The following is a 16462-nucleotide window of genomic DNA, read 5'->3' as shown; positions in this document are numbered from 1 at the left end:
CACCACCTACAGAAATGGACAGGAAGACGAGTTGCATGTAGCAGTAGTTTGTGTTGCAATGTATGCTGAAGAGTTAAACGGAAGTGGTTAACGACTTTACAAATGATTCTGAATTTTTCAACGAAAGTGTTCATAGCGTGTGTTGATGGTAACAGTCTTTCGATGGTAGTTTGATAAGAGTGGTGCAAATACCAAATCATGTCGCTTCTGCTGACAGCGAGTCAGCGACTTTTTTGCCAGCGTCGCAACATTAAAACAATAACCATCGTCAGAGTAAGTCACTTTTCATTTTAACTCGGTCGAGGTCATATACGCTAAGTAAAATCTCAATGCAGTGTTAGAAAAACCACTCAAAACAGTGAGAGACAATATCTAAATGAAAATCAAATGGGAAAAAAATGTAATTGCAAGTATTTGATTCCCTACCAACAATAAAGAATTCTGGCTCTCACAGGTTAGCCCTCTCACGTTAAGAAAGTACTACTCAACTCGTTAGCTGTATGAAAGACATAGCTCATCTTGTTACCTGTATAAAGACACCTGTCCACAGAATCACTCAATCAGACACCGAGCTCTCCATCATGGGCAAGACCAAAGAACTTAAGGACATCGGGGACAAGATTGTAGACCTGCACAGGGCTGGAATGGGCTCCAAGTCCATTCGCAAGAGGCTGGGTGAGAAGGAGACCACTGTTGGTGCAGTAATTGGAAAATGGAATTAACATGAAGTGACTGTCGATCTCCCTCAATCTGAGGCTGTGCGCAAGATTTCACCTTGTGGGGTATCAATGATCGTGAGAAAAGGTTAGACATCAGCCCAGAAATTACACAGGAGGAGGTTGTTCATGATCTCAAGCGACCTGGGACCACAGTCACCAAGAAAAACATTGGTAACACACTATGGATTTAAATCCTGCAGCGCCTGTCAGGTCACCCTGTTCAAGAAGGCACAGGTAAAGGTCCGTTTGAAGTTTGACAATGAACACTTGAACGATTCACAGAATGATTGGGAGAAGGTGTGACCAAAATCAAGCAGTTTGGAATCAGTTTGACACGCCATGTTTGGAGGAAGAGCAATTCAGACTATGACCCCAAGAACATCATCACCACCATCAAGCATTGAGGTGGAAGCCTTATGCTTTGGGGGCGTTTCTCTACAAAGAGGACAGGTCAACTTCATCGCATCGAGGGAAATATGGATGGAGCCTTGTACCGCGGAATCCTAGGTGACAACCTCCTTCTCTCAGCCAGAAAACTTAAAATAGGTCATGGGTGGAGCTTCCAGCACGACAATGACCCAAAGCACACAGCCAAGGAAATGAGAGCGGCTAAAGAAGCAGCACGTTAAGGTCATGGAGTGGCCTAGCCAGTCTTCAGACCTTAATCCTATAGAAAATTTGTGGAGGGAGCCGAAGCTTTGAGTTGTCAAGGCACAACCTCGAAGCCTTAAGGATTTGGAGAGGATCTCCAAAGAGGAGTGGTCCAAAATTCCTCCTGAGATCTGTGCTAACCTGGGGCCTCATGTACAAAAAGGTGCGTACGCAGAAAACGTGCCATACGTTCTTTTTCACTGCAAAGTTCAGGTGTATCAAGAGTGAAATGACTGTGGAAATGTGCGGTGTCTCACGCCAAATTCATGGCTGGCGTACGCACGTTTCTACAGCTGTTGGTCCTTTGGCGACACTTGGAGGTGATGCTGGGAAACTGCACATTAGAGACACATGATCAATTCGCACTGATGAACACTTAATGCCTGGCAACTTTTGATTTCAACAATGTAAAAGAGCCAAGGACTCATTCATTTAACAAGTGTATTTAATGAATCACTGATATTTGTGAGGACATATTGCACTCACAGTCTCTTCTTGTGACTCCAGGACATGCATTGAAAAGGCCTTTGAATTTACTTAATTTGAACATGTACATCGGTTGCACATGATTAAAATGTGTTAAAATGACACATTTATTTGGTGAAGAGGCATAAATGATCCTCCCTGTCCACGCCCACCACCTCTTCTCCAAATAAATTGTCATTTTAACACATTTTAATCATGTGCAACTGATGAACATGTTCAAATTAAGTAAATTCAAAGGACCTCTTCTTATCAGGGTGCGCGGGTGAGACCACGGCCAGTTGGGAGGGCAGCAGCAGCCGGTTGTTGGACCACTTCTTTTTTCAGTTCAGCGTGTGTGCACTCTTCCAACCCCACAGCATTGACGGCCGCGCACACGGTGTACCATTCCCTCCTCTTTCGCTTGTTGTTTACGCCAGAAGACAGCGTGCCAAAGAGGATTTTTTTGCTCAATGAAGTGTCATTGAGCAGCATCTCAACTTCACGTTCAGAATTTTTTTTTTTCCTTCATTACCTTTCTCATTTTCTGTTTTACCTGATCATGCAGAGATCGCAGGTGCAGGTTTCATTTAAATATGATTTGCATGTTTAAATGTGGCCGTAGACAGGGTGGAGTCTGCTACTCCAACGTTTGCGCTCAATTCTACGTTGATTGGGATGTGCGATGGAAATGTGCTTGGATTCATGCGTATGCACAGATTCGTACATCTGGATATTTTTGTGCTGACAACGTTTTCTGGATTTAAGCGTATGCCATGTTTCAGTAGGAAATCCATGCAAGTCTTTGTACATGAGGTCCCAGGTGATCAAATACAAGAAATGTCTGACCTCAGTACAGGCCAGCAAGGAGTTCTCCACCAAGTAATGTTTAGATAGGGGGTCAAATACTTATCTCTTTTATGTGTTTTTTCTAGATTTTCTTTTTTATATTCTGTCTCTCCCTGTTAAAATACACCTACCATTAAAATTATAGACCATGTCTTTGTCAGCGGGTAAAAAAAAAAAAATCAGTGAGGCATCAAATTTTTTTTTTCACTGTTTGTTGTCTACAGAGTGGCTATAGGCTAAGCCTTTGTTGGGCTTTAAACGATACTTAAAATCCGATTTATTCTAGGGTCATTCTATAAAAATGGTGGCTTCCTGAACAGTGATTTTGTTTATTTTTATTTTTTTAAATCTTTTTTAATAAATGAAACAGTTTCATAACAGTTAACTCGTACTTAACATTGTAAATCAACATACATTACAGTTTAATGCATTTAATTTTTTTTTTTTTTACAGAATTGAATCATGTTACTAATGAGAAAAGCAACACAAGTGACAGTAACACCAATGATACATCTTCAAACAATATGGATTATTTAAGATGGTGGACATTGCAGGCAAAACCACACTTCTCAACGTATAAATATAGCAGCTAATCATATTGTTTGAATCTATTTTAAATTTCCTTTACCCTTACTCTAAATACCATAAGTGACGCATCTTAAGTCCTCACCTGAAATTATTAGTTCATTCTTAAAATTGTCAATAAATTAGAAGGTACCGACTTAATGTGCTTTTCAAAGTGGACATGCCTCCAAATGACTTCCTGCCCCAAAAAGATATTTTAAGGGATGCATCAGTTTTTATTTAAATAAAAGTTTAATAGTAACACCAGTGAGATGAAATCTCAAATGTCAATCACAATTTTTTTTTGTAAATTATTCTTAAGAATTTTTATTTTGAAAGTATTATACTGGTAATAACTATTACACTTTGTATTATTATCATTAAAACAGGAGAAAAGCATTAATTTAAAGTTGAAATATTTCACTAAACCATAACTCCTTACCTGAGGGACATGCCAAATTCATGGCAGTGGCCACGCTCTTCAAGCTCCAGTATATTTAAAGAATGTGCATGAAAATGTCTTATGGTTAGATAACAAGAACACACTTCTGTTACAACAAAACATTTATATTTTTTTTCATTGTCCTACACTTTTTTTATGTTTTCCCTGGGGAATAATGCAGGGACAACAAAGCCAACATTTTTGTAGAATGACCCTCTGTATCAAGTTGCTACAACCGATAATAAAGGTCAAGATGTATTTGGGCAATGCCACAGGAAAGGTGATGTAACACAGTGGTAAACGTGCCCCGCTCCCAGCTTTTTTGGAACGTGTTGCAGACATCAAATTCAAAATGAGTGAATATTTGCAAAAAAAAACAAAAAACAGTTTATGAGTTTGAACATTAAATATCTTGCCTTTGTAGTTTATTCAAGTGAATGTAGGTTGAAAGGGATTTGCAAATCATTGCATTCTGTTTTTATTTACGTTTTACGTAACCTCCCAATTTATTGGAATAGGGTTTTTAATAGGTCATTTTGGTGGCACTTGGAGAGCTAAGTATTTTTTTTAGGCGGTACTCAGGTGTTTAAAAAAAAAAAAAAAAAAAAGTTTGAGAACCTCTGCTCGAAGTAAGAGAAAATTATTTCACATGTGCCTATTGTGTGTGTACACAGAGTGCTGCTCTGGATAGTGCAGTTTCTACATTCAGGTCAATATGCGGAGAGGATGGGGTATCACTGGCAGCTGCCATCAGAGAGCAACACGGCAAAGATGAATCTGTACACAGGTCTTTGTTTTACTAATTTATTTATCATGGTAATACTATTATGAATTGGTATTTGCTTGACCGACAATAGTCAAGATTAAATGAATAGTGTTTCAATACTTTTTTTGCAACAATTGTTTTAGCAGTCAAAGATGAAGAAAAAAAAAAACAGCGGCTGAAATAAGTATTTAACACGTTACCATTTTTCTCACTAAATATATTTCCAAAGGTGCTATTGACATGAAATTTTCACCAGATGTTGGGAACAACCCAAGTAATCCATACATACAAAGAAAGTACCAACCCCATACCAACAGTGAAGTTCAGAGGTGGGAACATGATGGTGATGGAGACATTCTTGACAAAAATCTCCTGCCATCTACGAGGATGATAAAATTTAAACGAGGGTGGACATTTCATCAGGATGAAGATCCATAACATACTGCCAAGGAAACTCTGAATTGGTTTCAAAGAAGAAGAAAAATAAAGCTGCTCGAAGGGCCCACCCAATCACCTGACTTTAATCAAATCGAAAATCTATGGAAAGAACTGAAACTCAAGATCCATAAAAGAAGCCCACGGAACCTTCAAGATTTGAAGACTGCTTGTGTGGAGGAATGGGCCAAAATCACAGCAGAGCGAAATGCATGCGACTAGTTTCTCCATATAGGAGGCATCTTGAACCTGTCATTGCAAACAAAGGCTTGTTCAAAGTATTAAATAAATACCAGTTGGTGTGTTCAATACTTTTTCCCTGTGTCAAATGACGTTATTAAACAACTTAATTTCTGAGCTTATTTGGTCCACTTTCTTTGTAGGTATGACTTACTTGGGTTGTTCCCAACATGTGGTGAAATTTTCATGTCAATAGCACCTTTGGAAATATATTTATTGAGAAAAATGGTGACGTGTTAAATACGTATTTCAGCTGCTTTGTGAGTGATTAACCACAATGTAGCTCTTATAAATTGTGCTATAGCGTAGTTAATGTTAATAATCAATTGAAGATTGCAAACAATACAGGAAAGTACAGTAGATACCCAAGCCACATCATCCATCCATTTTCAAAGGGAGCCTATCCCAGCTGAATTCAGGCGAAGGGTAGACTATCAGACTGGTTGCCAGTCAATCACAGGGCACATGTAGAGACGGACAACATTTCACATTCACATGCGTCACTAAGTGGTAACTGGGAACTGAACCCACCACACCAACCTGATGAATTCAACACAATTGTTAGACTTCTCAAACGTCAGTTAATCAACTTTTTTTCTTTTTTTTTTTTTTTAATCGGCAGTCTGTTTTGAAGGTATTACGATTATTAGCACCCATGAAGTTTAAGTACTAAATGTGGAATACGTAAAAGAAAATTTTTCTATCGAGAACTTGTTTGATACAATAGAGCAAATGATAAACAATAGTCAGGGTCCTACACTAAATTGCTAGAGAATAATTTTTAAGATAGTATACAGTACACAAGTGTATATAATAAATGAACAAGTCAGGTAAATAGACACATTGTTCAATCTTGTGATCGGATCGATGATCGGTTATTGGTTTTTTAGACTTGATCGGTCCCAAAAATTGTGTAAATCCTACGCCACAGGTGTCAAACTCAAGGCCCGGGGGCCACATCCGGCCCGCCACATCAATTTATGTGGCCCGCGAAAGCAAATCAAGTGTCGACTTCATGTTTCTTGCTGATGTGCTTCAGCGAATCATTATCCACTAAAAGTATGAGTCCTGTCTTGGTGCTAGCCAGTAGCCAATCAGAGGCACAGTAGGGGTGGGTTATCGTTTCATAAATACAACAAAGCCTTTTTTTCAGGCTCGATGAATTGTCATTGTGGTAACTGCTCACGAAATCAGCAACCTGCTTGCGGAACGTGGCTCTGTAGATGCACACAAGTCAGATACTTCAGGGAAAGTCAACTATTTATTCATGGCTTAATGTACTCCGGAATATGATTTGCTTTTTACAAGAGCCAATGTGTGCGTGTGTGTGTGTTTAGAATCACGTGACATGCGAGCGAGCTTGGTAGGTAGTTTTGTAAGTGAAATTCTTTCCCATTCTTGCTTGATGCACAGCTTCAGCTGTTCAACAGTCCGGGGTCTCCGTTGTCGTATTTTACTCTTCATAATGCGCCACACATTTACAATGGGAGACAGGTCTGGACTGCAGGCAGGCCAGTCTAGTACCCGCACTCTTTTACTACGAAGTCACGCTGTTGTAACACGTGCATAATGTGGTTTGGCATTGTCTTGCTGAAATATGCAGGGACGTCCATGAAAAAGACGTTGCTTGGATGGCAGCATATGTTTCTCCAAAACCTGTATGTACCTTTCAGCATTAATGGTGCCTTCACAGATGTGTAAGTTACCCATGCAATTGGCACTAACACAGCCTCATACCATCACAGATGCTGGCTTTTGAATGTTGCGTCCATAACAGTCCAGATGGTTCGTTTCCTCTTTGGCCCGGAGGACACGACGTCCACAATTTCCAAAAACAGTTTGAAATGTGGACTCGTTGGACCACAGAACACTTTTCCACTTTTCCATCAGTCCATCTTAGATGAGCTCGGGCCCAGAGAAGCCGGCGGCGTTTCTGGGTGCTGTTGATAAATGGCTTTTGCTTTGCATAGTAGAGTTTCAAGTTGCACTTACGGATGCAGCACCGAACTGTATTTACTGACATTGGTTTGCTGAAGTGTTCCTGAGCCCAGGTGGTGATATCCTATACACATTGATGTCGGTTTTTGATGCAGTGCCGCCTGAGGGATCGAAGATCACGGGCATTCAATGTTGGTTTTTGGCCTTGCCGCTTACATGCAGTGATTTCTCCAGATTCTCTGAACCTTTGGACGATATTATGGACCGTAGATGATGAAATCCTTAAATTCCTTGCAATTGTACATTGAGGAACATTGCCTTTAAACTGTTCGACTATTTTCTCATGCACTTGTTCACAAAGAGGTGAACTTCGCCCCATCTTTGCTTGTGAATGACTGAGCAATTCATGGAAGCTCCTTTGATACCCAATTATGACACCCACCTGTTCCCAATTAGCCCATTCACCTGTGGGATGTTCCAAACAGGTGTTTGATGAGCATTCCTCAACTTTCTCAGTCTTTTTTTGCCACCTGTCCCAGCTTTTTTGGAACGTGTTGCAGCCATAAAATCCTATGTTAATGATTATTTGCTAAAACCAATGAAGTTTATCAGTTTGAACATTAATTAGCTTGTCTTTGTAGTGTATTCAATTAAATATGATTGAACATGATTTGCAAATCATTATTTTGTTTTTATTTGTGTTTAACACAACGTCCCAACTTCATTGGAATTGAGGTTGTATTAGGGCTGCAATGATTAATCGATAAAAATCAATCATTAAAAGTGTTGGCAACGAATTTCATTCTTGATTCGCTGCGTCGCGCCATTATGACGTCAGTCACCCGCTTTGTTGCACACAGCAGCGGACCCAGAGGCTGCTGAGTCAAGGGCATGACATATTTGCATCTCTAAACCAATCAATATGCTGAAATTGGATCTTGATTAACCAATAACAATCAAATTCTGACTCTTTCAATGCACGCAGAGCCAGACTGGAGAGACAATAACTGCCAATTTTCCAAGTCGAATTTTTAAAATCAAAAATAGATATTCATCCTCATGCCAGCCAAACGAACTGCTCTAAGTATAAATTTAAGTGTAGGTTATTTTTAAAATATATCACGTAATTTACCTTAGGATAAGTGGTACAGAAAGTGGATGGATGGCTGGATTGATTATTTTTATTTATTTATTTATTTTTTGCCTCCCAGTGGATATCCATGGAAAGGCACGGTCAGGGCACTCGTGCCGGTGGTCCCGGGCATCCACCCAGAGGGGGGTAACCAAACGGGGTTGGGTGGGCATTGATCATCCTCCCCGTTGAAAACTTTTTCACAGGCCCTAAAGTTCAAACAGCACCTCCCCAATTGAGTTATTTTCACTTCCCCGCTCAAAAAGATAAAAAAATAAATCAATTGTAGTTGTTACAAATCTATGTGACATTAATGGCAGAAAAAGGTTTAAAGTTATTAATTTTGGTCTAAATTCTTTTATATCACAAAAATATTTGAACAGTGGTGTGTAGACTTTTTCTATCCACTGCAACCTTTTTCCCATTTTTTAAAAATCTGCCTGGTAAGCCTGTTGTGCTGTTTAACAAGTGGAAAAGAAATTCTATAACACCCTTTTTTGCAACAGAATTTGCCTTAATTTGTTATTTGACAAAGATTTTATTCTTTTTTTTTATATTTATGTTTTAGCTTCAGTGATGTTCAACAATTTTTGAATTGGCACATTCATACTTTAATTTTTATTTTATTTGATCTTTATGCTCTTTTTATTATTAAAAATAAATCAGAAGTTACTCACCAGTTAGTCAGTACTTGAGCAGGTTTTTCATTGAGTACTTTTTTTTTTACTCAAGTAATTTGTTTTATTAAGTCATATTATTCTAAAGAAACAGTACTCTTACTCGAGTACAATATTTGGCTCCTCTACCCACCTCTGCTGTCTAGATGCCAGCCACCAGATGTGGTGGTTTTTCCACGTTGTGTGGAGGAGGTCAGTGCCCTGGCAAAGGTCTGCCATGACAAACACATTCCCATGATCCCCTTTGGTACTGGAACTGGCCTGGAGGGAGGAGTAGGAGCAGTAAAGGTGAGAGAGACGAAATTTATACAGTCCCCTCCAAAAGTATTGGAACGACAAGGTCAATTCCTTTGTTTTTGTTGTACGCTGAAGACATTTGGGTTTTAGATCAAAAGATGGATATGAGACAAAAGATGTGTTAAACAACTCAGGCCAGAGCACCTTTTGTTTGAAGCCACCCACTTTTCAAGTGAGCAAAAGTATTGGAACAGACATTAAATTAACTTAAAGTGTATAACATGTAATATTTGGTGGCATAAACCTAACTTGCAATAACTGCATCAAGCCTGCGACCCATTTACTTCACCAGACTGTTGCATTCTTCATTTGAAATGCTTTTCGGCACCCTCTTTCAGTTTGTTTGTTTCTGGGGATTTCTCCCTTCAGTTTCCTCTTCAGGAGGTGAAATGCACGCTCTATTGGGTTAAGGTCCAGTGATTGACCTGGCCAGTCGAAGACCTTCCACTTTTTCCCCCTGATAAAGTCCTTTGTTGTCTTGGCAGTGTGTTTTGGGTCATTGTCTTGTTGCATGATGAAGCTTCTCCCGATTAGTTTGGATGCATTTTTCTGTAAACTGCAAAACAAAAGGGTTTTGTAGACTTCAGAATTTGTTCTGCTGCTACCATCATGAGTTACATCATCAATAAAGACTAGTGACCCCGTTCCAGAAGCAGCCATGCAAGCCCAAGCCATGACCCTACCTCACCATGCTTCACTGATGAGCTTGTGTGTTTTAGATCATAAGCAGATTCTTTCTTTCTCCATATTTTGGCCATCCATCACTTTGGTAGAGGTTAATCTTGGTCTCATTAGTCCATAAAACTTTGTTCAAAAACTTTTGTGACTCATCTCAATACTTCTTTGCAAAATCCAATCTGGCCTTCTGATTCTTTTTGCTGATGAGCGGTTTGGATCTTAATGCAGCCCTATGGGGGGCACAAGCCAGTGCAAACTGTAGGCCGGTCCCAAGCCCGGATAAATGCAGAGGGTTGCGTCAGGAAGGGCATCTAGCTTAAAACTTTGCCAAACAAATATAAGTGTTCATCCAAAGAATTTCATACCGGATCGGTCATGGCCGGGGTTAACAATGTCCGCCACCGGCGCCGTCAACCTGCAGGCCACGGTGGAAATTCAGCTACTGTGGGTCAAAGTCGAAGAAGAGGTGGAAAGCGGGTTCTTCGGCAGAAAGAGAAGAGGAAAGCACAGAGCCTAGAACTGAATGTGGGGACTTTGAATGTTGGGACTATGACAGGAAAATCTCGGGAGTTGGTTGACATGATGATGAGGAGAAAGGTTCATATACTGTGTGACCAGGTGGAAAGGCAGTAAGGCTAAAAGCTTAGGGGCAGGGTTTAAATTAATTTACCATGGTGTAGATGGGAAGAGAAATGGAGTCGGGGTTATTTCAAAAGAAGAGTTGACTAAGAATGTCTTTGAGGTGAAAAGAGTATCAGATCGAGTGATGAGGCCAAAACCTGAAATTGAGGGTGTTATGTATAATGTGATTAGTGGCTATGCCCCACAGGTAGGATGTGACCAAGAGGTGAAAGAGAAATTCTGGAAGGAGCTAGACGAAGTAAATTCTGAGCATCCCAGACAGAGAGAGAGTCGTGATTGGTGATGATTGTAATGGACATGTTGGTGAAGGAAATAGGGTTGATGAAGAAGTGATGGGTAAGTACGGCATCCAGGAAAGGAACTTGGAGGGACAGATGGTGGTAGACTTTGCAAAAAGGATGCAAATGGATGTAGTGAACACTTTTTTCCAGGAGAGGCAGGAACATAGGGTGACCTACAAGAGTGGAGGTAGAAGCACGCAGGTGGATTACATCTTATGCAGACGATGTAATCTGAAGGATGTTACCGACTGTAAGGTAGTGGTAGGGGAGAGTGTGGCTAGACAGCATAGGATGGTGGTGTCTAAGATGACTCTGGTGGTGGGGAGGAAGACAAATGCAGAGCAGAGAACCATGTGGTGAAGCTGAGACAGGACGAGTGTTGTGCAGCTTTTCGAGAAGAGGTGAGACAGGCTCTCGGTGGACAGAAGGAGCTTCCAGAAGGCTGGCCCACTACAGCCAAGGTGATCAGAGAGACAGGCAGGAGTGTACTTTGTGTATATTCTGGCAGGAAAGGAGAGAAGGAGACTTGGTGGAACCTCACAGTACAGGAAATCATACAAGGAAAATGGTTAGCTAAGAAGAAGTGGGACACCGAGAGGACCGAGGAGAGGCGATAGGATAAAGGTAGAGGTGGCAAAGGCCAAACAAGAGGCATATGATGACATGTATACCAGGTTGGACACTAAATAAGGAGAAAAGGATCTATACAGGTTGGCCAGACAGAGGGATAGAGATGGGAAGGATGTGCAGCAGGTTAGGGTGATTAACTATAGAGATGGAAATATGTTGACTGGTGCCAGTAGTGTGCTAGATAGATGGAAAGAATACTTGATGAATGAGGAAAATGAGAGAGAAGGGAAAGTAGAAGAGGCAAGTGTGGTGGACCAGCAAGTGGCAGTGATGAGTAAGGGGGAAGTTAGAAAGGCATTAAAGAGGATGAAAAATGGAAAGGCAGTTGTCCTGATGACATTCCTCTGGAGGTATGGTAGCATCGAGGAGAGATGGCTGTGGAGTTTTTGACCAGCTTGTTCAATAGAATTCTAGCCCGTGAGAAGATATCTGAGGAATTGAGGAAAAGTGTGCTGGTGCCCATTCTTAAGAACAAGGGTGATGTGCAGAGCTGTGGGAACTATAGAGGAAGAAAGTTGATGAGCCACACAATGAAGTTATGGGAAAGAGTAGTGGAGGCTAGACTCAGGACAGAAGTGAGTATTTGCGAGCAACAGTATGGTTTCATGCCTAGAAAGAGTACCACAGATGCATTATTTGCCTTGAGGAAGTACAGAGAAGGTCAGAAGGAGCTACATTGTGTCTATGTAGATCTAGAGAAAGCCTATGACAGAGTACCCAGAGAGGAACTGTGGTACTGCATGCGGAAGTCTGGAGTGGCAGAGAAGTATGTTAGAATAATACAGGACATGTACGAGGGAAGCAGAACAGTGGTGAGGTGTGCTGTAGGTGTGACAGACGAATTTAACGTGGAGGTGGGACTGCATCAGGGATCAGCCCTGAGCCCCTTCCAGTTTGCAGTAGTGATGGATAGGCTGACAGATGAGGTTAGACTGGAATCCCCGTGGACCATGATGTTTGCAGATGACGTGATCTGCAGTGAAAGCAGGGAGAAGATGGAGGAACAGTTAGAAAGATGGAGGCATGCACTGGAAAGCAGAGGAATGAAGATTAGCCGAAGTAAGACAGAATATATGTGCATGAATGAGAGGGCTGGTGGGGGAAGAGTGAGGCTACAGGGAGAAGAGATAGAAAGGGTGGAGGACTTTAAATACATGGGGTCAACTGTCCAGAGCAATGGTGAGTGTGGTCAGGAAGTGAAGAAACGGGTCCAAGCAGGTTGGAACAGGTGGAGGAAGGTGTCAGGTGTGTTATGTGACAGAAGAGTCTCTGCTCGGATGAAGGGCAAAGTTTATAAGCCAGTGGTGAGGCCAGCCATAATGTACGGATTAGAGACAGTGGCACTGAAGAGACAACAGGAAGCAGAGCTGGATGTGGTGGAAATGAAAATGTTGAGGTTTGCTCGTGGAGTGACCAGGTTGGATAAAATTAGAAATGAGCTCATCAGAGGGACAGCCAAGGTTCGATGTTTTGGAGACAAAGTTAGAGAGAGCAGACTTTGATGGTTTAGACACGTCCAGAGGAGAAATAGTGAGTATATTGGTAGAAGGATGATGAGGATGGAGCTGCCAGGAAAGAGAGCTAGAGGAAGACCAAAGAGAAAGTTGATGGATGTCGTGAGGGAAGACATGAGGGCAGTTGGTGTTCGAGAGGAGGATGCAGGAGATAGGCTTACATGGGAAAAGGATGACGCGCTGTGGCGATCCCTAAAGGGACAAGCCGAAAGGAAAAGAAGAAGTGGTTTGGATCTTGTGGTATGGCCTGTATATTTCTTCTCTCGAAGTCTTCTTCGAACAGTGGATTGTGATACCTTGACCACTGCCCGGTCGAGGTTGAGGCTGAGGAGTGATGTTACTGACTGTTGTCTTTGGGTGTTTCTTCAATGTTTCCATCATCAACTGTTGTTGACACCCTTGGCCGACCTGTTCGACGTCTGTTGTTCAGTACACCAGTAGTCTGTCTTTTTCAGGACATTCCAAAATGTTTTATTGGTTTCACAGGTGAAACCCAATGTCAAAACCAAGCAAGATTGAATGTTTAAGCGATCAATCTAAAAGGCAACACCTGAGCAACTAGAAACACCCATCAGTCACATGTTCCACTACTTTTGCTCACTTAAAAAGTGGGTGGGTTCAAACAAAAGGTGCTCTCTCCTGAGTTGTTTAACACAGCTTGATGTAAATACCATGAAATAAAAGGTGAAATTCTGAACTTTTGTCTCATAGTCATCTTTTGATCTGAAACCCAAATGTCTTCAGTATACAACACAAACAAATAAATTGACCTTGCCATTCCAATACTTTTGGAGGGGACTGTATATGTCTTGCAACAACATTGGAATGGTTTTACTTTTAATTGTCATTATCACCTGGGCAAATGGTCTGCACAATACAAACACAAATGATGTTGCTTATTTATATGCTTACATACAACTACTCCCCATTGTGTTCATGGACAGTGTTTTTCGGCATCCACTCCGAACCACCACAAACTAAGCGCAAGTGGATAAATTGGTAGAAGTACTGAAGGTATCCTTCCACTTTCCTTAGGGTGGTGTGTGCTTCAGCCTGAGGAATATGAACCAGATTTTGGATCTCCACCAGGATGATTTTGACGTGACCGTAGAGCCTGGTGTGACCCGAAAAGCCCTCAATTCCTACCTGCGAGACACTGGACTGTGGTTTCCTGTTGGTTCGTCAAACCCCAACCACATGTTAACGCAAGTCTGAGACATAAAAAGACATACAGTGACAAAAATATGGATGTCTGTACGCAAATGACGACAATGTAGTGGTGTCACGATACCAACATTGTGTATAATACTATACTTGCATAAAACACCTCGATACCAATACTGAAACGATGCTATGGCAAAAATAGAAAACATCAGTTAAAGCAGTTGAATGAAAACTGACGATAACAACTTGAAATACTTTTATATTTTTATTAATTCAAAATAATAAAAATCATAAAATTATGTAATACAGGCATTATCCCATTTTTAAGTCATTTGAAGCAAGAGCTGTGAAGCAAGAACCGCGATGTAGCGGAGGGCTACTGTATCTGTATTCTGTGATGATAATTTGGAGCGACTCATTGTTCCAGTGCTGGGACTCATTGTTTCCATGTCATGTGCATCCGGGACTCACATAGTCTCAAGTGTAAAATGACAGACCGTTTCCAAAAAATTTGAATATCATGAATGTTTATTTATTTCCATATTTCCATTCAAAAAGTGAAACTTTCATAGATTCAAGGCCTATAATTTAAACAATTTCAAGTATTTTTGTTTTTATTTTTACAAAATTTGGGCTTCCAGCTCATAAAACCCACAAAATCAGGAATTAAACAAATTTGAATACTGTGAAGAAATCACCATTTACTTCTCAGTTTTTGTAGAAAAAAAAAATAAAAAATTGTGTCACATTAAATCAATCAGAAATGGTACTTTCAAAATATGTTACTCTTCAATACTTGGTTGGGAATCCCTTTGCTTTAATCACTGCCTCGATGCACTGTGGCATTACCTGGGAGTTATGGAACCCCAGATTTCCTTGATGCTTGCTGTCAGTTCTTCGTTTTTGGGTCTGCCCCTCATTTTCCTCTTGATAATACCCCATAGATTCTCAATGGGGTTTAGATCTGGCCAATTGGCTGGCTAGTCAAGCACTGTGATGGCATGGGCATCGAATCAGGTTTTGGTGCTTCTGGCAGTATGGGCAGGGGCCAGGTCCTGCTGGAAGATGAAATCTGAATCTCCATCCAGATCCTCAGCAGAAGGAATCATGAAGTCCTCTAAAACATTCTGGTAGCTGTTGCGGTGACCTTGGATTTAAGAAAGCAGTTTACCAACACTTGCACTGGACATCGCACGCCAAATCATGACTGACTGTGGATATTTCACACTGGACCTCAAGCAGCTTGGGTTCTGTTCTTCACCCGTCTTCCTCCAAACCCATGGACCTTGATTCCTTAATGAAAGGCACACTTTACTTTCATCGGAAAAGAGGACCTCGGACCATTGGCCAACAGTCTAGTCCTTCTCCATGGCCCAGTTGAGACGCTACCTATGTTAGCTCATGCTCAGAAGTGGCTTGCCCCGAGGAAGCCGACAGTTGTAGCCCATCTCCTGGATGCGTCTGAATGTGGTGGTTTCTGAAGCTGTTACTCCCGCCTCATTCCACTTTTTCTTGATCTCTGCTAGATGCTTGAACCTTCTCTGTTTGATAATCCACTGAAGCCCACGGTCATCTCCTTTGCTGGTCCATCTTCTCCTGCCACATTTTGTCCTTCCACTAGACTTTCCATTGATATTCTTGGACACCGCACTCTGTGAACAGCCAGCCTCCTTAGCTATGAACGTTTGTGGCTTACCCATCCTATGGAGAGTATCAATGATGGTCTTATGGCTAGTTGTCAAGTCTGCAGTCTTCCCTATATTGCACCCAACTGAGACGATTGAACCAAACTGAAGCAATTTAATGACACCTGGGTAAACCTGTGCAGGTGTGTTGAGTTTAGTAGATGATTAGTGTGTGACACTGTGTTATAACATTTATTGCCTGCAAAATTTAGGCTGATTTCTTCATAGTATTCTAATTTTATGAATTCCCGATTTTGTGGGTTTTATGAGCTGGAAACCCAAATTATGTAAAAATAACAAACAAATACTTGAATTTGTTTAAATCGTGGCGGCACAGTGGCCGACTGGTTAGAACGTCAGCCTTACAGTTCTGAGGACCCGGATTGAATCCCCGGCCCCGCCTGTGTGGAGTTTGCATGTTCTGCCCGTACCTGCGTGGGTTTTCTCCGGGCACTCTGGTTTCCTCCCACATCCCAAAAACATGCATGGTATTGTTGAATGAAGACTAAATTGGCTGTAGATGTGAATGTGAGTGCGTATGCTTGTTTGTTTCCATGTGCCCTGCGATTGGCTGGCGACCCGTTCAGGGTGTACCCCGCCTCTCGCCCGAACATACCTAGGATAGGCTCCAGCACGCCCGCGACCCTAGTGAGGAGAAGCGATACAGAAAATGGATGGCTGGATGATTGGACCAGA

General features: G+C 41.4%; 1 protein-coding gene across 3 annotated transcripts in view; it reads left to right on the top strand.

Annotated features, from left to right (window-relative positions):
- Positions 1-16: 16 nt before the first annotated feature.
- The window catches only part of ldhd (lactate dehydrogenase D), a 42275-nt gene continuing 25829 nt past the window's right edge, over positions 17-16462 (top strand). The window contains exons 1-4 of one of the 3 annotated variants that reach the window (XR_009788436.1): positions 17-273; positions 4362-4474; positions 9022-9163; positions 13953-14094. Coding sequence is in view for 1 of the 3 variants with exons in the window: in XM_061772594.1 (XP_061628578.1) it covers positions 199-273; positions 4362-4474; positions 9022-9163; positions 13953-14094 (472 nt within the window). In the remaining 2 variants the exon portion in view is untranslated. The remainder of the gene's footprint in view (positions 274-4361; positions 4475-9021; positions 9164-13952; positions 14095-16462) is intronic. The other 2 variants (XR_009788437.1, XM_061772594.1) reach the window with 2 other exon arrangements.

This window comes from Phyllopteryx taeniolatus, chromosome 5, assembly GCF_024500385.1.
Source record: "Phyllopteryx taeniolatus isolate TA_2022b chromosome 5, UOR_Ptae_1.2, whole genome shotgun sequence".
Classification (NCBI taxonomy): domain Eukaryota; kingdom Metazoa; phylum Chordata; class Actinopteri; order Syngnathiformes; family Syngnathidae; genus Phyllopteryx; species Phyllopteryx taeniolatus.
This window is presented reverse-complemented; position numbering and strand designations above follow the sequence as displayed.